Source organism: Mustela putorius, unplaced genomic scaffold (assembly GCF_011764305.1).
Source record: "Mustela putorius furo isolate JIRA1106 unplaced genomic scaffold, ASM1176430v1.1 tig00003987_pilon_pilon_pilon, whole genome shotgun sequence".
Classification (NCBI taxonomy): Eukaryota; Metazoa; Chordata; class Mammalia; order Carnivora; family Mustelidae; genus Mustela; species Mustela putorius.
The window spans coordinates 313070-334670 of NW_025422126.1; the positions used below are offsets into that span (position 1 = coordinate 313070).

A 21601-nucleotide genomic window follows, 5' to 3' on the forward strand; every position below is an offset into this window, starting at 1 on the left:
TTTTATTTCTTAACACAAAACAAGATTACCAAGGGTCTTAACACAAAACAAGAATGTAAGAACTTATATTCTTAATGTAAGAATACATTAAGCTAATATGTATTCTTGAAATCATTTATTTTAGTCAGAATGAGAGGGGGCAAAAAATAGACACCTACTAGATCCCTTCTTAAGTGCTAGAAAACATTCTGTTGGTTAATTTTCACAATTCTACATCAGGTACATTTTTTTTTCTTTCTTTTCTATTTCTTTCTACCTTTCTTTCTTTTTTTTAACAAATGAGAAAACTGAATCCCATAGAATTTCATGAGACACTGACACAGCTTGTATTTTTTAGTAGCAAATATTTATTAATAAATCAAGATACTCAGGGGTGCATGGTGGCTTAGTAGGTTAAGCATCTGCCTTCAGCTCAGGTCACAATCTTGGGAGTCCTGGGGTGGAGCCTCATGTCGGCTCCCTGGTCAGTGAGGAGTCTGCTTCTCTCTTTCCCTCTGCCCATCCTCCTGTTCTCTCTCTTTCTTGCTCTTGTTCAGAAAACTAAATCTTTTACAAAAATAAAAAATAAAAACACTTAGATGTTTATAATGACATTTATTTATTTTCTTATAGTAATTCTAAATATGCTGCAGTTTTCACACCAGGATGATTTTAAGAAAATAAACACAGCATTCATGTACATTATTCAAAGTTCCATTGAATTGTGTGGAGAGACAGGACAGGAACCCAGACACTCTGGACACAAAACTATCACTCTTAGTTATTAATTTTTATATCTTCTCCTGAATGAAGGGTGTTCAAATGGAGGGAAAGAAGGCAGCAAGGAACAGATGGTGAGAATGGTGCAGATAAGCTTGAAGCATCAGCTGCACCCAAGGCAACAGGCACTACAAGGAAATTAGCAGGGGTGTAAGAAGGTTCAAGAGCTTGGTGAGCACAGACTACAGTTGTCACAGACTACATGTGTCATTACATTTCACAGGGTTGAAAAACGGAAAAGCTTCCTGAGAAAAGGAACATGAAGAGAATTTATAGATGAGAAACCCGTGGTTTGTGACACTCAAAAATGAGACAGTGCCAGCCTCATAGTCTAGGAAAGCTCCAACACAGTGGGGAGGGACAAACAGGACCAGGATTAAGATGAAGGGATCAGAGAAGGATGACTCCTCAAAAGCATTATATTCAAGTTGATGTGTCACCTTTTAATGCAGTAATCACATGTGGTAGAAACACAGAATGAAGATGTTGTCATTTTAATTATGTCTATCATGAAATTTCACATTGGGTTCTGGGCATTTTCCTTCCTATACCTCCAGGATCTACCTCCCAGTAATGTTTCCCAAAACCCAATAACCAGGGAGCCCAGGACAAATTAATTGTTATTATATGCATTATTCCGTTTCCAACAGCGCATACGTCTCATTTGTCTTTTTATCTGTAGAAACCGGCAGTATATGTTGTATTTTCGAGATGATTTGGAGTCATGTGAGCTGCAGAAAAATTGGGGCTGGGTGAAAGACATGACATAGCTTTATTCGTGACACTGTGAGAGGGATTTTGGGAATAACTTGAGTGAGAACTCAGAAGAATTCTGTTCTGTTCTTGTTCTTCTCAGAGGCAGAATATGCATGTATGTGTTAGAAAGGAAAACATGGGTGTTGGAACATGAGACCTACTAGGAATGAAAAATTCTGAAAGGTGATGAGAACAAGGTGGCTTGATGACACTGATTTCTCTTCACCTCAGTAGCACTGCATATTGTCAGCTCTCAAATAATAAAAAAAAATATATAATCAAGACAAGCAAAGGAGGCAGCCCTGAAATCTCTTTCCCCTAAAGTATAGGGGAAGGACTGGGGACTATGGCAAGGTAGTGAACTGGTGAAGGAGATTATGCCCCAGACACCTGGCCACTCCCCATCAAATATGACCATATCATCATGTGATGTCCTTTGTGTTCTCTCTCCATACCTAGAAATTGTACCCCTTTCTCCTTTAGGCCCCTGCCCACAAGACTCTCACAGCCACTTACCATGCTCTAGCATTCCTCACCTATAAACAGTTGCATTAACTCTTTCAGATCAGGAATTCCGGACACTTTCTTTTGTTCCTTGAGAAAAGCTTTTTGTTTCTTCAGAGACAAGTTCTTACTCCTAAAGATGACAAAAATTGAAACCCACACTTCTGAATTTTTGTCCTTCCAAAATGACTGACTTCCTATTCACCCCATTGAAGAGTTTGAACCCTCCTCTCCAGAGACCCTGAGAAAGGGGACAGCAGACTCCTGACCTTGGAGCCAGAAGAAATGTGTTCATGTCTACATTCCCAGTCTCCCTTTCTGTGACCTTAGGAAAGTCTTGAGGTCTCAGAGACACAGTTTCTTCCTTCAAAAATTAAATCAACCTCTCCCTCTCGATCTCCTAGAAGTTTACGAAATAATGGATATAACAAAACAAAACTTTGGTACCTTGAAAAAAACTTAATGTATGGAAAAGTCACTGCATGGATGTGGATTCCCAGGGCAGATGATCAGAAAGTGAGGTTGCAGAACCTGACTCCTGAGTGTCTGGAACATACCACGTGTGGAATATTATCTGGGGAGAACCAAGCTCTTTAAATTCTGCCCAGTAGGGAAGCCCTCAGAATAACACCTGAGCTTTTAAGTTTTCTGGGAAAATTTGCAAACACTCAGAACAGAGGACACAAACACCAAACTAATGATGGCCTGAATTTCAGGTGTTAGAAAAAAGCTTGATGCTGTGAGGTAGGTGTGCAAATTTAGACACAAGGATGTTACCTTTCCATTCTGCCTTCTAAAGTATGTGACCAAGATGGATCACTTGTGTGTACTAAAGCCAAAATATTCCCTGAGATTCAAGTCTGTTTTTGGAGATCTAAACAGAGCCATATAGAAGGTCTCTTCAATTCCCAGGGCAGAAGTTTAAATATAAGGAAATTTTCTCCAATTCCAGGTGCTTGGCAGGTGAAGCAGACATGAACTTACCACGATAAGACAAACAGCTATGAAATACAAGTACCTGAGTTAGATACGGGCATACAGGTGGATAAAATTTAAGAGATCTGCCACCTCTTACCCCCTGTACTGCTACTGACCCACACTGGTCCATTCTCAATAGTTACAGAACCCTCAAACCACGATTTGTGAACAGAAATTTGGCATATAGGAGCTCCTGGATGGCTCAGTGGGTTAAAGCCTCTGCCTTAGGCTCAGGTCATGATCCCAGGGTCATGGGATCGAGCCCCGCATCGGGCTTTCTGCTCAGCAGGGAGCCTGCTTCCTCCTCTCTCTCTGCCTGTTTCTCTGCCTACTTGTGATCTCTCTCTGTCAAATAAATAAGTAAAATCTTTAAAAAAAAAAAAAGAAAGAAAGAAATTTGGCATATAACTACACCCAAATTGTCTGAGAGATGTTTTATTCTAACTGATCATCACAAAACTCTAATGACTTTAAACCTTTTTTTACTGCACAAAAGGACCATCTCTGATTCCCCCCACATACCTTTCCATGACGGAATGCACATCCTAGGGAGAAAAGGAAAGACGTGAGTCAAGAGGTAATAGAAACTCCCCCTTACAAAGCTTCATCACATCCTCACCAACCCCATGGTAGGAGTAAAGATGGCCCAATGTGAGAGCAAATAAGTAAAAATAAGATCCAGGCTAATCATTCCAGAAAACTCATTTGAGGTTTTCAGATTTCCTAAAAGGTAGAAACAGCTTTGAGCCTTGCAGAATTATAGCATGAAGCTTCTAGTATTTGGAAATGAGACTTATTTATGAGGAAAACAACAGTTCTATAATTTTTTCCTAAATGCATGAGATGGTTTGAATAATGCAATGCTTCTTTTATTTACTCAGTAGAAATGTAAAGTGATACACTATTATTTGCCAAACATCAGGACAGACTCTGGAGACTCAAAGATGAGTAAAAAAAGAAAAGAAAAAAGTAAATAACTGTAGTATCCCTGAAGAAGTTTACATGGCTTTGAGGAGGATACAAGCAAATATATTGTTCGGTGTTTTCCAATTTTCAATTATCTCCTCATTTTAAACACTATTTACAGTTGACCTTGTCCAGTCTCTTAAATTCAATACACACATATGTGCACTTTTTTCCAACTCTTTGCATGTCTCTTAGATACTTGTTAACATAGGCAGTAGTAAAGAAGCCACAGGAACTAGTAGGTTAGGATGTATAAAATGTAACTTACCACTCACCTACCAAATCATCTCCTCTCTTATACTCCATTGTTCATAATGTTACCAATATCCACTCAACCACTGTCCTAAAATTACAATTTTTACCTGCACTTCAGTCTCTACTGAGCAATTTAATCCACGTTCTTTTTTTTGTTATTGTTTTAATTTTTTGAAGTTTTTATTTAAAATTCCAGTTAGTTAACAATGTAATATTAGTTCAGTTTAGTGCACATTCTTAACAGTTTTTAGCTATCTGATTTTCTTTATCCTCACAGGTATTGTTTTGGTTGTTTGAATATATATCTACCAACATATTTGGTTTCCTTTACCTCAGCCTTACTTCTTTCATGTCACCAAAAACAGGCCAACAGGTGGATCAATAAGTGAAAAAAAAAAAAAAAATTGCTCTCTGTATTAGGGCTTTTATGTTGTATATGCCAAAAAAGAAAACCAGATTAAGTGGAGAAAAGGATTTGGGAGGGCAGCTATAACTTTAATCAAAGATGAATTTTGAATCTCAAATCCTATCATCATGATCTGGTCTATGTCCTCCAAATTTTATTTATTCCCTCTATATTGACTCTCCGTCCATGAAGGAAACTTGAATCTCCTGACATAAACTCCAGAAGAAAAGAGAACTTCTCTTCCCAGTTAAAAACAGTAACAATAAACAATAAGAATAAAAACAACAACAAAACACAAACAGAAAACAAAAACCAAAAAACTCTTATGCCTGCATGCCATTGCTCTGCATTGATTAGGTACCCATATTAAATTATGCCTGTGTTGGAGCTGGAAGGAAATGAAGCAATGTTGGAGGTGAGTTTCTATATCTTACTGAAATTAATTTAGTATTAATCTGAAGTAGACCACAAGAGAGTAAGATGCATACTGTAATCATTAGAACCACCACTAGGGAAGGAAAAAAAAAATGAAACAAACAAACAACAACAACAACAACAAAAACCCCCACAGAAATAGGAAAACTTAACATTTCATACTCAAGCAAAACAAATTAAGGAGAAAGGACAGTGGAAGCTACAGGTGACACATGGGAGAAAAAAAAAAAACAGCAATATGAAACATGTAAATACAGCTACATCAACATTAGCACTAAATGTTACTGTCTTCACACCCCCATTTAAAGGCAATGACTGTTGGACTGGATAAAAAGCAAGATTCAACTATTGTGATCTGTAAGAGATGATTTTGGATCCAAAGACACAAATATGGCCAAACTAAAAAGACAGAAAAATATACACAATGCAAGCAGTAATCATAAAATAGCTCAAGTGCCTATATTAATATTACAGAAAATAGACTTAAAGACAATAAATACTATGAGAGAATGAGAGGATAATTTCAGAATGATAAAAGGTTCAGTAAATCAAGAAGGGATGTAACAATTACAAATGTAAATGTACACAACAGTAGAGCTTCAAAAGACACAAAGTGAAATCGAAAGGATTAAAAAGAAAAATAGAAAACTCAGTAGTTGTAGATTTCAATAGCTCACTCAAAATAATTGATAGAACCGTGTGTATGAAAATCATCAGATACAGAAGACATGGATGATACTATTAACTAATTTGACCTAACAGACATCTATAGACTATTTAATCTAACAAATACAGAATACACATTCTTCTCAATTCACATAGGAAAATTTTATGGACATACAATATTTTAGTCCATAAAACAAGTATCAATATATTTAAATACTGAAAAAATATGCGTTTTCAGATTATGAAGAAATTATATTTGAAATACACATTAGAAAAAAAAGTAAGAAATCAAGTATTGTTAAATTGAACTGCACACTTTATAGGTATTTAACCAAAGAATACAAAAATACTAATTCAGGGCGCCTGGGTGGCTCAGTGGATTAAGCCGCTGCCTTCGGCTCAGGTCATGATCTCAGGGTCCTGGGATCGAGTCCCTCATCAGGCTCTCTGCTCAGCAGGGAGCCTGCTTCCCTTCCTCTCTCTCTGCCTGCCTCTCTGCCTACTTGTGATCTCTCTCTGTCAAATAAATAAATAAAATATTTAAAAAAAAAATACTAATTCAAAGGGCTATATGCACCCCAATGTTTCCAGCAGTATTATCTACAATGTCCAAATTATGGAAATGGCACAAGTGTCCATCAGCTGACAAATGATAAAGAAGATGTGTTGTATATATATTATAATATATAATAATTTATTTATATATTTTATATATATGAGGCTGTGGTATATATTTGTGTGGGGGACATGCATAGATAGATAGATGATAGATGACAGATAGATAGATAAAGATACATATGCCATGGAATATTACTTAGCTATACAAAAGAATGAAATCTTGCCATTTGCAACAACATGAATGGAACTAGAGAGTATTATGCTGAGTGAAATAGATCAGTCAGAGAAAGACAAGTATCATATGATTTCACTCATTTGTCAAATTTAAAAAACATAACAAATGAGGAAAGAGAGAGAGAGAGACAAACCGAAGAAAGAGACACTTAACCATAGAGAACAAACTGGTCAGCAGAAGGGAGGTGAGTGGGGGATGGGTTAAATAAGTGATGGGTTAAATAAGGGATTCAGGAGGCCACTTGTGATGAGCACCTGGTAATGTATGGAAGTGCTGAATCACTATATTGTATATCTGACACTGATATTACACTATGTGTTAATTAACTGGAATTTAAATAAGTAAATAAATAATATAAAATTTAAAAATATATGGAATATATCTAAATCACTGCATTTATATCACTAAATACTGTATCAGAAATGATGGTCTCAAATAAGTAATCAAAGTTTTCTCTTTAAGAATCTAGGGAAAAAATGGCAAACTAATCCTAATATACACACACACTTTTGTTCATATGTGTACACACTCATGTTCATGTATGCATACAGTTTCATGTTCGTACATTCATATACACATTCACTCACAAAGTAAACAATAAAGATGAGACCAGACACAAATGAAATAGAAATGTCAAAAAAAAAAAAAAAAAGCCAGGTGCTTGGGAGGCTCAGTTGGCTGAGCAGCAGCCTTTGGCTGAGGTGGTGATCTCAAGGCTCGGGGATCGAGCCCCAGTTGGTCTCCCTGCTCAGTGAGGAATCCACTTCTCCCTCTCCCTCTGCCCCTCACCCCACTCATGCTCTCTCTCTCTCCCTCTCAAATAAATAAAGTCTTCAAGAAAAAAAAAAAAAGAAAAAAAGGATTTAAAAAGTCAATGAAATAATGAAGTTTATTCTGAAGAAAATTTTTAAAAAAATTGACCAAAGACAACTAAACTGTCCGAGAAAAAGCACATCATCAAAATCAGGACTAAAAGAGGGGACATTCGTGTGTGTGCTGTAGAAACCGGAGGGATTATAAGAGATTATTATGACTACCTTTATGTCTCCAGATCAGGCAACTTTAGAGTGGACAAATCCCTACAAAGACATTTATTATCAAAATCTGACTTAATAACGGTAAAATATATAAGTAATCCTAATACATATTTTTAAATATTGTTTTAACCCTTTTGAAAAAGAAATAGGATGAGATGGCTTCACTGGTGAATTCAATTGAATATTTAAAGACAAAATAATACTAGTACTTCACACTTTTTTGTTTGTTTTTCAGGAAATGGAAAAAAAGGGAGAAAAATCTCAGTTTATTCTATGAGGGGGAAAAATAGGGTCTTAGAATGTGACATTCACTTGTTTGTGATCAAGCTGATTCATGAAGAGGTACCTGAGAAGTCCTTAGCACTAGATCACTGAACAGAAGCCTCTAGACTATCCCTGGATACCATGCAAATTCAGCCTGTCAGATTTCTGCACTGCACTTGATAAATATGAGACTGTCCCTTGTTATTTATTCCTATAACCTCTGTCACAGATACAGGAAAGGGGATACTGCAAGGCCAAAGGAACCTTAGTGTTATCATCAGGAAGTGCAAAGAAACGGGAGAGAAGGAAACTCGGTCTTCATTTTTTCTCAAATCTCAGATGCTGGGGCTTCTTCTTGAGTCTTACCTGCAGCATGCCTACTGTTGACCCCTGAAGCCGATGCTCTAGTTCTGAAATCAGGTCTTTCACTATCTGGCTGTGCTGGGCCACCTCATCCTCCACTGAGACAAAGGAGTTGAGAATAGTTTCCTCCTCGTTGTCCAGCATCTGCACTATATTCTTCTCCTCACGCTCCAGCATAGTCTTCAGTTTTTTAAACTTTGTATGGATATACTTTTTCTCATTTTGCATATGATTCTTCAGGAATGAGAAAGAGAGAGTGGTAGTCAGGCTATCAGCCAGAGACTGGGAGCCAGAAAGAGAACTATTTTCTTTAGAAACTTCTTACTGGGAAATGAGAGAGAAGCAAGGGAGCAATTCTTGGGGATCCTGACTTTTCTCATTATTTTTTTCTCCATCACATTCCAAAATAATGGCCTCAAGTTTACGTTATTGAGGCTAACCTGAACCCAAAGAGGAGCCTTGGGTGTGGCTCTGCTTTCACACAGCTGTCCAGGACAACCAAGTTCTCTATGCTTTACTCCTGACTCCATCCCCTCATCCTCAGCTGGAAGTTGAACAATACAGACAGAACCCTCAGTCGTTGCTAACAGTCCTCCCCCAGGAAGGTCAAAGACTCAAAATCACAACAGGAATTTAACACAGAACTCACTCGTCATCCTCTATGTGAATACCTCTCTTTAAATGTCTGTGTTCATTTGTAACATGTTCATTTTTCAGTCCCCACCTTTATCAGGGAAAAGAGAAGGGACTAACCAAATGACTTTTGGACATATTGACTATCAGGAAACAAAAAGGAAGGGGGCTCCTTGTGACTAACACCCAAGGTCCTGTCTATATTTTTTGTCTCAGGAAGGATCTCGCCCTACCTTCCAGGAGGTTCTCTGTTCTCTGAGGTTAGCATTCAACATCTCTGCTTCCTGCTGCTCCTTTATCACCTTCTGCAGAGCTGTCTGGAGCTTCTCCTATGGAGAGGAGTCACCAGAGTAAAGCTGTCAGATTTCTAAGTATCAGCGTAGAGGATAAATGGAGAAAATATTAGGCCAATGTCCAAAGAGACTAGAGTTTACAGAATCAGTGAGAACAGCAATTAGAAACTATGACTTGGAAGAAAACTTGACGTGATAAATGTGTTCTTTAAGACCCAGGTGATGAGCACTGGGTGTTATTTGCAACTAATGAATCACTGAACACTACATCAAAAACTAGTGATGTACGTACTATATGTTGGCTAACTAAACATAATAATTAAAAAAATATTTTCAGCATCTACAGAAATAATCACTTTTTATATATAAATGTACCAATTATATTAACAAAATTGCATTCTATTCAGAAAACTATATTAGAAGATTTTCCAGTGTTGAATTATTGTGTTTAAAAAAATAAACCAAAATTAATCAAGAGGGAAAAAAAAGACCCAGGTGATAGACATCACCAGCTGTCATCAAAAAGAGGCGTTGATTCTGTTTGTATCAGGGCAACTATTAGAACAAACCAAGCCCTCCAGCAAAGAATGAACTTACATCTCCTTCTACCTTCCTGTTCAACTCAGTGATGAGGGTCTCTCTTGGGCACTACATTTCCGCCCGTCTAGCACAAGGTACAAAGTATCTACTTTTGACTAAATCTGTACCATAGGTTTATCCTTTTGTAATTTAGTAGAATGCACAAAAATGTCCTTCAGACAAAAAAAAATTTTTTTTTTTTAATGTTCATCAGGCCTTTAGAAGGTAAGACATCAGAGGCCTCAGGTCTATGATGACAAGGTAATGAAAGTTGAATGCAAAGTGGAGATTTCTCATCAAGTTCTATTTTCTGCCCTATATTCCCTCTATCCTGGTCTCTTACCTGGTACTCTTGGACAGCCTCATCCATGGGGACCGTTTGGTGACCACGGTGCTCCTGAGACCGCTCACAAACCCAGCAAAGGACCTTCCCATCCTTCTTACAGAAGAGCAAGAGCTTCTCTTCATGGCGTTCACAGAGATTTCTCTTTTGCCCTTCCTCAGAGCTCACCTTGACCTCTCGGAACCTCTCCACTATGTTGGCCACGTGCCAGTTAGGCCTCAGCTCCTTAGCACAGTAATGGAATTGGCACACAGGGCAACTGGTGCTCTTCTCTTCCTGGCTTGTCTTGGACTCCTTGTTTGCTGCAGTAATGCAGGCTTTGCAGAAGCTGTGGCCACAGCCCAGGCTCAGGGGTTCCTTCAGGAGGTCCAGGCAGATGGGGCAGGTCACCTCCTCCTTTATGTTTGTCAGGAGTTTAGAAGCCATAGTAGCTGCTCCCTTGCTCCTATCTCTCCTGACCTCAGTGGTTCCTCTTGATCACAGATGCCTGCATCATTGGGAAGGTTAAAAGGGGGCAGAGTTGGAAAGGTAAGAATAAAATTACACTAATTGTGGAGAGATTAAGGACAAGCCCAAATCATAATATTGAAGGACAAGAAAGAAAAGGTAGAGAAGGGAGGAGTAGGGGACCCCATTTCAACCAGTCCCCTGAATTTAGCTGGATATCTACCAAACCATTCTGAACACCTGCAAAATCAGCCCGAGATGTAAGAATGTACTGGGATCTCTGCAAGCAGAAAAGCAGGGCCTGTCACAAGGTGGGAAGGGCAGAGTCATGACTTGTGACTCTGTGGGAAGATATCAGAAGATAAGCAGAAGGGGGCAGGAACTACCATAAGCTGGCTTTTGGAAAGAGATATAATACTGGAGTACAAAAGCATAGTGCTCCAGGGTCAGCAAAAACTTTCAGAGCAGTAGCAGCTCAGAAGGGGCTTTAGAGCAGTGCCCAGACATGATCCAGGAGCTGAGGGTGCATGCACAAGCCCACAGCTCCTTGACATTTTAGAAGCACAAAGGGCAGGGACATGCAGGGACTCCTAGGATGACCTCTGGGAGAGTCACTTTGGACATGCACCACAGGAGGCTACAGTTCTCAGCAGCACTTACAGAAACAGAGACTCTGTCCTGGAGGGCTCCGTGAAGAGCAGACTGCTATTTCTCTGTTCTGAGACAGAGATTTGGATGCAGCCATTTTTTGCTCTGACCCTCTGAAGAGGTGCAGAAAGCCATCAGAGAACAAAAGCTCAAATAAAAACAAAAGCTCCAGTGAGCCCATCCCGTCAGGGGCCGCGCAACTCCTCCTAAGCATGGTTGCCTGAGAAACGGCATGGCAGGACCCTCCCCCCAGAAGACAGGATGGAAAAACAAAGGGACAACACTATGGATCTCATAAGATTGTAAAATCCCAATATCAGGGGAAAATATATTAAGCTCCAGGCATTGCCTCAAAGCTTATTTATTTTTCAAATACAGCTCTTTATTTTTTGTTTTTCTTTCTCTTTCACTTGTTTTTTCTTTTTACCTTTTTTTCATTTCAACCAGCTCTTTAATACAACTTGTATTTCATAGCAGTTGTTACTTTTTAAAAAGATTTTACTTATTCATTTAACAGAAATAGCACAAGTAGGCAGAGTAGCAGGCAGAGGGAGAGGGAGAAACAGGCCTCCTGCTGAGCAGGTAGCCTGACATGGGACTTGATCCCAGGACCCTGGGATCACAACCTGAGTTGAAGGCAGATGCTTAGCTGACTGAGCCACCTAGGCACCCCTCATAGTAGCTTCTTAACCTGTACTTGTTCACACCTATATTTTTTATATGCTTCATTGTGGTCCTTTTTTTTCCTATTCAATATGATATATTTATACACACACACACACACACACACACACACACACAAGTTATACTTTCCCTGTAATTTTGAGAAGTAGTGTCCTCTAACAAACAAACCAAAATATGCCCAGGAACAAATGAAACACCCTACTTGTCCACACTGAGTGATTATAGCCCTCCTTCCCCTCACCCCACTTTAAAAAAAATAATAATAATAATGTTTAAAAAAAATTTAATTTTATAAATTTTATTCTTGTGTTTCATTTTGGCTTTGTTTATTTGGTGGTGGTTTCCAACTGCTCTGGAGCTTCCTAGGGTGCATCTTTCGAGGGTCATGGTTGGTATTTTGGATTCTGTACATTCCCTCAACCATCCCTCAACAGAATGAGTATGAGGAGGAACTCCCAACAAAGAAGAGAACCAGAGACAATGTCTCCTGCCACATATCTAATGGATATGGATATAAGCAAGATGTCAGAGATAGACTTCAGGGTAGCAATCAGGAAGTCAATAGCTAAGCTTAAAAAAAGTATTAATGAAAATACAGAAACTCTAAGGGCAGAAATGAGATCTGATCAGGCTGAACTTAAAAATACTATGAATGAGGTGCAGTGAAAACTGGATTTTCTAATAGCCAAGGAAAATGAGTCAGAAGAATGAATTACTAATCTAAAAGATAGGCTGATAGGAAGGAAGGAAGCCAAGGAGGATAGGAATAGGCAGCTTGAAGCCCATGAGAACTGACTTAGAGAGATGAAGGATGCCATAAATGCTCCAGTGTCAGAATTACTGGTATCCCTGAGGAGGTAGAGAAAGAGAGAGGACTAGTAGGTGTATTTGACCAAATCATAGCTGAGAACTTCCCTAATCTAGGGAAGGAGATAAGCATCCATGTCTAAGAGGCAGAGAGGACCCCTTCTAAGATCAGTAATACCAAGACCCAGTCATATAATAGTGGAACTTGCAAATCTTAGAGACAAGGAAGCTATGCTGAGAGCAGCTAGGGGAAGAGATTTCTTATGTATGGAGGGAGGAATATCAGAGTAATCTTAGACCTGTCCACAGAGACCTGGCAGGCCAGAAAGGGCTGGCAAGACATATTCATGGTACTAAGTGAGATGAACATGGACCCAAGAATATTTTATCCAGCAAGGCTGTCATTCAGAATGGATGGAGAGACAAAGATCTTCCAGGACCAGCTGAACATGAAAGAATATGTGAAACATGAAAGAATATGACCACCAAGTCAGCCCTGCAAGAAATATTAAGGGGAATTCTATAAAAGAAGACCCCAAGAGTAATATAGATCAGAAATTTACAGAGTCAATCTGTAGAAACAAGGACTTTAGAAGCAGAATAACGGCACTAAATTCGTATCTTTCAATAGTTACTCTCAATGTGAATGGCCTAAATGCTCCAATGAAATGGCACAGGATTTCAGATTGATAAAAAGATAGTACCCACCCATATGCCCTCTACAAGAGGCTCACTTTGAACCTAAAGACACCCTCAGATTGAAAGTGAGGTGATGGAGAACCATTTATTATTCCAAGAGACCTCAAAAGAAAGCTGGAGTAGCAATTCTCATATCAGACAAACTAGACTTTAAACCAAAGACTGTAGTAAGAGATGTAAAGGGACACTGTATCATACTTAAAGGGTCTATCCAACAAGAAGATCTAACAACTGTAAATATCTATGCCCCCAAGTGGAAGCAGCCAACTACATAAACCAGCTATTAAACAAAATAAAGAATCATATTGATAATAACATATTAATAGTAGGAGACCTCAACACTCCACTCTAAGCAATGAACAGATTATCTAAGCAGAAAATCAATAAAAAACAAGACCTTTGAATGACACATTGGATCAGATGGACTTCATAGATAATTACAGAACATCCCACCCTAAAAAAACAGAACGCTCATTCTTCCTGAGTGCACATGGAACTTTCTCCAGAATAGACCACACACTGGGTCAAAAATCAGGTCTCAACTGATACCAAAAGATTGAGATTATTTCCTGCATGTTATCAGACCACAATGCTTTGAAACTTGAACTCAATCACAAGAAAAAAAAAAAAAAAGGAAGTGGGGCGCCTGGGTGGCTCAGTGGGTTAAGCCGCTGCCTTTGGCTCAGGTCATGATCTCAGGGTCCTGGGATCGAGTCCCGCATCGGGCTCTCTGGTCGGCAGGGAGCCTGCTTCCCTCTCTTTCTCTCTCTGCCTGCCTCTCCATCTGCTTGTGATTTCTCTCTGTCAAATAAATAAATAATGGAAGAAAAAAAAAATGGAAGGAATTCAAACATTTGGAAGCTAAAGAACATTCTGCTAAAGAATGATTGGGTCAACTAGGCAATTAAAGAACTTAAATTCATGGAATATAATGAGAATGAATACACATCAGTCCAAAACCTATGGGATACTGTAAGGTGGTCCTAAGGGGGAAATACATAGGCATCCAACCCTCTCTCATAAAATTAGAAAAACAAATGCACAAGCTAACCTTACACCTAAAGGACCTGGAGAAAGAACAGCAAATAAAACCTAAATCAAGCAAGAGAAGAGAAATAAAAGATTGGAGCAGAGATCAATGAAATAGAAACCAGATGAACAGTAAAACAGATCAACAAAACTAGAAGCTGGTTCTTTGAAAGAATTAATAAGATCAGAAACCTCTGATGAGACTTATCAAAAAAAAAAAAAAAAAGAGAGAGAGAAAGGACCCAAATTCATAAAATCATAAATGAAAGGGAAGAGATCATGACCAATACCAAGGAAATAGAAACAATTATTAGAAATTATTATCAGCAACTATATGCCAACAACTTAAGCAACCTGGAAGAAATGGATGCCTTTCTGGAAACTTAAAACCACCAAGACTGAAACAGGAAGAAATAGATAATCTGAATAGTCCAATAACCAGTAATGAAATTGAAGCAGTAATCAAAGACTTCCCAAAAAACAAGAGTCCACAACCAGGTAGTTTCTCAGGGAAATTCTACCAAACGTTTAAAGAAAAAATAGTACCTATTCTTCTGAAGCTGCTTCAAAAAATAGAAACAGATGGAAAATTTCCAAACTCATTCTATGAGGCCAGTATTACTCTGAATCCAAAACCAGACAAAGACCCCACCAAAAAGAATTATAGACCAATATTCCTGATGAACACGAATTCCAAAATACTCCACAAGATCCTAGCCAATAGTATCCAATAATACTTTAAAAAGATTAACCACTATGACCAAGTGGGATTTATTTCTGGGAGGCAAGGGTAGTTCAACATTCACAAATGAATCAACATGATAGAGTACATTAATAAAAGAAAAGGTAAGAAAAATATGATCTTCTTAATTGATGCAGAAAAAGCATTTGACAAAATACAGCATCCTTTCCTGATTTACACTCTTCAGAGTGCAGGGATAGAGGGAATATTCCTCAATACCATAAAAACCATCTATGAAAAGCCCACAACAAGTATCATCCTCAATGGGGAAAATCTGAGAGCTTTTCCCCTAAGGTTAGGAACATGGCAGAGCTATTCACTATCACCACTGCTATTCCACATAGTACTACAAGTTCTAGTATCAGCAATCAGACAACAAAAAAGGAAAAAAAAAAGGCATTCAAATTGGCAAAGAAGTCAAACTCACTCTCTTCACAGATGACATGATATTTTATGTGGAAAACCCAAAAAGACTCTACCCTCAAATTACTAAGACTCATAGAGCAATTCAGTAATGTGTCAGGATACAAAATCAATGCACAGAAATCAATTGTTTTTCTATATACTAACAGTGTAACTGTAGAAAGAAATCAATTCCATTTATAACGGCACAAAACCCAAAACAAAACAAAAAACAAACAAGCAAACAAACAACAATGTAAGATACCCAGGAATAAACCTAACCAAAGAGGTAAAGGATCTATATCTAGAAATTACAGAACACTTACAAAAGAAATTGAGGAAGACACAAATGAGAAGACACAGATGAGAAAACATTCGATGCTCATGGACTGGAAGAATAAACATTGTTAAAATGTCATCCTACCCAGAGGAATCAACACTTCCAATGCCATCCCTAAAAAAATACCATTGACATTTTTCAAGAACCTGGAACAAACAATTCTAAAATTTGTATGGAGCCAGAAAAGACCCCAAATCACCAAGGGAATATTGAAAAAGAAAAACAAAGCTAGAGGCATCATGTTGTCTGACTTCAATCTATATTACAAAACTGTGATCACCAAGGCAGCATAGTATTGGCACAAAAACAGAATCATAGACAAATGGAACAGAATAGAGATTCCAGAAATGGATCCTCAATTCTATGGTCAACTCATCTTTGACAAATCAGGGGGAAAAAAATTGAAAAAAGACAGTCTCTTCAATAAGTGGTGCTGGACAGCACCAGTGGTGGTTGGACAGCTACATACAGAAGAATGAAACTGGACCATTCTCTTACATTAAACAAAAAGATAAACTCAAGATGGATGAAAGACTTAAATGTGAAACAGGAATCCATCAAACTCCTAGAGGAGAACATATGCAATAACCTCTTTGACATCAGCCACAACAACTTCTTTCAAGACACATTTCCAAATGAACATTTGGGACTTCACCAAGATAAAAAGATTCTGCATAGTAAAGAAAACAGTCAACAAAACTTAAGAGGCAACCTATGGAATGGGAGAAGATATTTGCTAATGACATTACAGATAAAGGGCAGGTTTCCAACATCTATAAAGAACTCCTCAAACCTAACACACACAAAACAGATAATCACGCCAAAAAATGGGCAGAAGACATGAGCAGACACTTCAAAGATGACATACAAATGCCTAACTAGACACATGAAAAAAATATTCAACATCACTAGCCTTCAGGGAAATATAAATCAAAATCATAATGAGATACCACATTACACCAGTTACAATGGCAAAAATTAACAAGGCAAGAAATAACAAATATTGGCAAGGATGTGGAGAAAGGGGATCCCTCTTATGCTGTCGGTGGGAGTGCAAGCTGCTATAGCTGTTGGGCTGGCAGGAAGGCCTACTAAAGATGGCGAAAGTTCCCGCCACAAGACCTGAGCTCGGACAGGAGAACAAAGGCCCAAGCAGGAATCGGAGACCCCCGCCCCGGGCTCCTGTGGACCAATGGGATCCCGACGAGCAGGCGGGATATCTGAATAAGGGAAACTTGCCAAAAGACGCCTGAGCTTTCCCCAAGACCCCCTAAAAGCCCCCCTCCTCCCTGCCTTGGGCGCGACTTCCCCCACTCTGCTTTCCAGAGTTACAGAACCTCGCCCGAGAGTGCCCACCTCCTCCTGGTGCAACTTTCTAGGCTCCCCTTCACCTGGGCCCTGAAACTTCACCGGAGAGAACCTTTAATAAACCTTGCCTTATACCCACTTCGCCTGGTGTTGTGTTTATTTCGTCAGAAAAAACTTTACAATAGCCACTCTGCAAAATTGTGTGGAGGCTCCTCAAGACATTAAAAATCAAGCTACCCTACAACCCAGCAATTGCACTACTAAGTATTTACCTCAAAGACACAGATGTAGTGAAAAGAACCCCAATGTTCATAGCAGCAATGTCCACAATAACCTAACTGTGGAAGGAGCCAAGATGCCCTTCAGGTGATGAATGGATAAAGAAGATGTGGTTCATGTATATAATGGAATATTCCTCACCCATCAGAAAAGATGAATACGCACCATTTGCACTGACATGGATGAAACTGAAGGGGATTATGCTAAGTGAAATAAAAAGTCAAGCAGAGAAAGTCAATTATCATATGGTTTCACTCATATGTGGAACATATGGAATAGTACAGAGGACCATGGGGAAGGGAGGGAAAACTGAAGAAGGATCAGAGAAGGGGTGGAACCATGACAGACTATGGACTCTGGGAAACAAACTGAAGGTTTTAGAGGGGAGGAGGATGGGGAAAGGGGTAACAGGGTAATGGGTATTAAGGAGAGCACATGTGATGAGCACTGGGTGTTATATGTAACTAAGGAATCACTGGACACTACATCAAAAACTAATGATATACTATATAGTGGCTAACTGAACATTATAAAATAAGATTAAATTAAATTAAATTTTAAAAAGATACCACATTTGGAAAGTTATTCCTTTGCCCCTCATCTCTCGGGTGGCCGATATGGCCCTGGCAGAGGATGAGTAAGGTTAGTGACTTGGGCTTGCCAGCTGTCACCCATCAAACTCCTAAGCATGGCCAAACCAAAGTGATGAGAATTTATCTAGAGTCATGCAGAAACGCTACACTGTTACCCAGCGGACACTAAAATGTTAGGATTCAAAGATCCCTCTGCTTTTGTTCTTGCTGTGGAGAGAAGAACTTTCTACCTCTGAAAAACAGAGAATTCTGGTTGGTCCTCAGCGACATGCAATTCAGAATTACAGAATGAGAAGGAGAATCTCCAGGGTAGATTCAACCTCTAGAAATAATGGTAACTCCAGAAAAGCACAAAGCCTTTCAAGCCATCAAACTTCCCTTCTTTGAGGACTGCCCTTCCCCCAACTGCCCCAGGCCTCTTCGCACCCACCCCACCCCCACACTCTTAGCAGGAAGCTTGCAAGCTGGTTGTTGTCCCCACCCACACTTCACCGCAGCTGCTTGAACACACATTAAACTCACTCCAAAACTCAGTTCTCCCCCACCTCTGCCTTCCGCAAACCAGTCCACACACCTTCAGGCACCAGGTGAGAAGTCGTGGCTCCTCGGGGAAAGCGTGGAGGCAGGCCAGAGTGTGGTCAGGATTCTCTCAGCAAACTAGGGGCCAATCTCCACCAAGCTCTTGAAGTGCTAAGTGAAAATGAAAATTAAATTCTCCCGGACTGGCAGGAAAGGAGAGACACCACAGACCAATGGGAGGCCTGCGCATGGGACTCCAGGAAGTGACTAGACGCTCTGCCCAGGGCCAGTCCGATGAACCAGTGGTGGAACTCCTCATCTGTTCCACTCTTAGAGGATGCTCTCCTGTCTTTTCAAGGTAATCAGTCCTTTGGAGCACGAGGCTTACCTGAACAAGATAATTTCACACAAATCCGCCTAACTTTTATCCGAGAAATGAGCTTTCCTGTAGAGGGGAATAAAATTCCTCCTTTACCACAAGGAGACCCACACTGAAGGTCGCCCTAAGGCAGCCCTAGGGACATGCTCTCTACTCTTACATGTTCACCTAAGGTAAATTAATCCTATTAGGCATGTGAGAGGGAAGGGCTAAGGGACTCTGAAATTTCCTCCAGGGGACAGTCAGGGACCATCCCAAACTGGCAGCACAGTGAGGCTGACCTTCAGAATTTGAATTCAGTACTGCCAAAATAACCCTTCTGCTAAAGATGCTGGGAAGATCAAACTGTAGGCAGTGTCATTTGCTGGGCAATGCCATCTACTATTATTTAACAATCTCTATAATCTTAGCATAATAAAAAGGAATCAGGAAAATCATTGTGGAGTGGTGAGGGAACAGAAGGCTGGCTGAGGACAAAGCAAAAGCTGACATCCTCCAACCTTCCCCCACCACCACTCCTGGTGGGACATATGTGACCTTCTCTAGGAATCTCCCATCCACTAATACCTTGCTGGAGGGCAAAATGACCTTGGCAATGGCAAGGCCTTTGGTATCCAGTATCTTGTAGGTCCTCTTTAGAATACAAAAGTTCTGTTGAAACCTCCCTTTCCATTACTTTCCCCCAACTCCATGGTATATAACCCTGGGGCAGGATCTCTTTCTGCTCTCAGGTCCTGTGCCCATGCTTTAATAAACCATTTTGCACCAAAGGTATCTCAGGAATTCTTTCTTGGTCATCAGCTCCAGACCTCACCTATATTCTAGAACTTCACCATTAGGATCTTGTTATCATGCTACTACTTCTGAGGTCTCTTCATATTATTAACAACAAGCATGCACCTCATTTTGTTGTTGGTGGTGGTCCTTGAGCCCTAAGATCAAGACCTGAACTAAAATCAAGGGTGGAATGCTCAACCTGCTGAGCCACCCAGATGCCCCTCATTTTATTAAAAGTTGTCAAGATGTTCCTTATGGAAATTCTTCCCATGTGCTCTTCTGGCTGATCCCCCAGGTGAGGTCAGCTTCTGGGTGGCAGAAATGGCCCGAGGAGGAGGAGAAGGAGCAAAGTTAGCGTATTCGTTGTTGTTTCTGTTTTTTTCGTCTGCTGTAGATCCCTCAGTTTGAACTTGGAAAGCTTCTAAGACTAGGAAACACCAAATAAACTGCAAAGCAGAGCAACCATCACCCCATTAAGGCTTCCAAACCCAAGTAGGACAGGGTGTTAGGAATTTTTTTGGAGAGTCATGCAGAAATCCTACATTATTATACTGAGTCATTAAATTGGTAAGCTTCAAAAAACTTTGACTTTCCTCTGTTGTCTTCCTCAAAGTACCTTTTTCATCCCTGAGCAGAGCCAGGCTAGTTCTCTTCTCTGCTGCTCTCAGTGCAGAACCGATCCAGTAGCCTGGGATGTGGCCCCCCAGACACTCCACAGGCGCTTTGTCTAGGGCTTCCCCTGTTAAAATTTTTCTGGGAAGTCATTGCCAAAACTAGGATTACTCTTAGAGGTGAGGACTCAGTCACTATTCCTTGAATTAGAAATGAAAATGCATGAGTGGAAGGCAAGAAAGAGATGTGCATGGGAAACCTAGTGTTATTACTGATCTTATCAGTGGTAATCATCCCTACCTCACATTACACCCCTAACTTAAGTTTCATGAGGTCAGGGAGGGACTTTCTCTATTCTGTTGCTTGTTGCCTCAAATCTAATAGAAGCTAATGCATATAAGGATTGATAGATATGCAGATATGTAACTATGAAAATCTTTATAAATGAATGGAACATCTTGATGCTAAATCATACATTCTTGCTATGAACACAGTTGCTGTCACATCATGTAATTCAGTTATTCTTGAGACACCTGGGTGGCTCAGTCATTTAAGCACCTGCCTTTGACTCAGGTCATGATCCCAGGGTCCTGAGATTGAGTCCTGCACTGGGCTCTCTGCTCCCGAGGGAGCCTGCTTCTCCACCCTCCCCTTTCTGCCTGTGCTCACTCTTTCTCTGCCAAATAAATAAAATCCTTTTTAAAAATTCAGTTATTCTTCTGGTATCAATAACATACATATAATTCCCCTTTGATACTTTTTTAATTTAAGTATAATTAACATACATTAGTTTAGGTATACGACATACTGATTCAACATTTGTATACATGGTGAAATGTTCACCACAGTAAATCAAGTTATCTATCACCATAGGAGGTCATGAGAAAAATATTTTTCCTGTGATGAGACCATTCAAGATTTACTTTTGTAGCAACTTTCAAATTTGCAATACAATACTATTTGCTACAGTCACCATGCTATGCATTATATCCCCAGGACTTATTTTATAACTGGAAGCCTTTACTTCCTGATCCTCTTCACCAATTTTGCCAACCCCTAAACCCTGGCCTCTAGCAACCACCAATCTGATCTCTGTATCAGTGAGTTTTGTGTTGTTAAGTACCAGACAGAGAAGAGGTCTTTGGCTAAGAAGTGCCTTCCTTCTGATCACTACAATCAATACCACTATGCTGTCCTCATCAGACAGTCGGACTCTGAGCTCTCTGATCCCCTTCAATTTCAACCA

The 21601-nt window shown here is 39.6% G+C and overlaps 1 protein-coding gene across 3 annotated transcripts; it reads right to left on the bottom strand.

The window, feature by feature from the left end:
• Positions 1 to 487: 487 nt before the first annotated feature.
• LOC101675922 (tripartite motif-containing protein 5) lies at positions 488 to 20963 on the bottom strand. Of its 3 annotated transcripts, XM_004778999.3 has the most exons (7): positions 18643 to 20963; positions 10091 to 10577; positions 9109 to 9204; positions 8246 to 8476; positions 3520 to 3542; positions 2052 to 2152; positions 488 to 546 (listed from the first exon to the last, which is right to left on the bottom strand). In XM_004778999.3, exons 2-7 carry the CDS (start codon positions 10514 to 10516, stop codon positions 533 to 535), a joined length of 891 nt encoding a protein of 296 aa, XP_004779056.1. In that variant the 5' UTR covers positions 10517 to 10577; positions 18643 to 20963; the 3' UTR covers positions 488 to 532. The 3 variants fall into 3 exon arrangements, 2 of the variants coding, with proteins under 2 accessions (XP_004779056.1, XP_044927461.1); XR_006604225.1 differs by lacking the exon at positions 3520 to 3542 and having other exon boundaries at positions 529 to 546; XM_045071526.1 differs by lacking the exon at positions 488 to 546 and having other exon boundaries at positions 580 to 2152; positions 18614 to 20963.
• Positions 20964 to 21601: the final 638 nt, after the last annotated feature.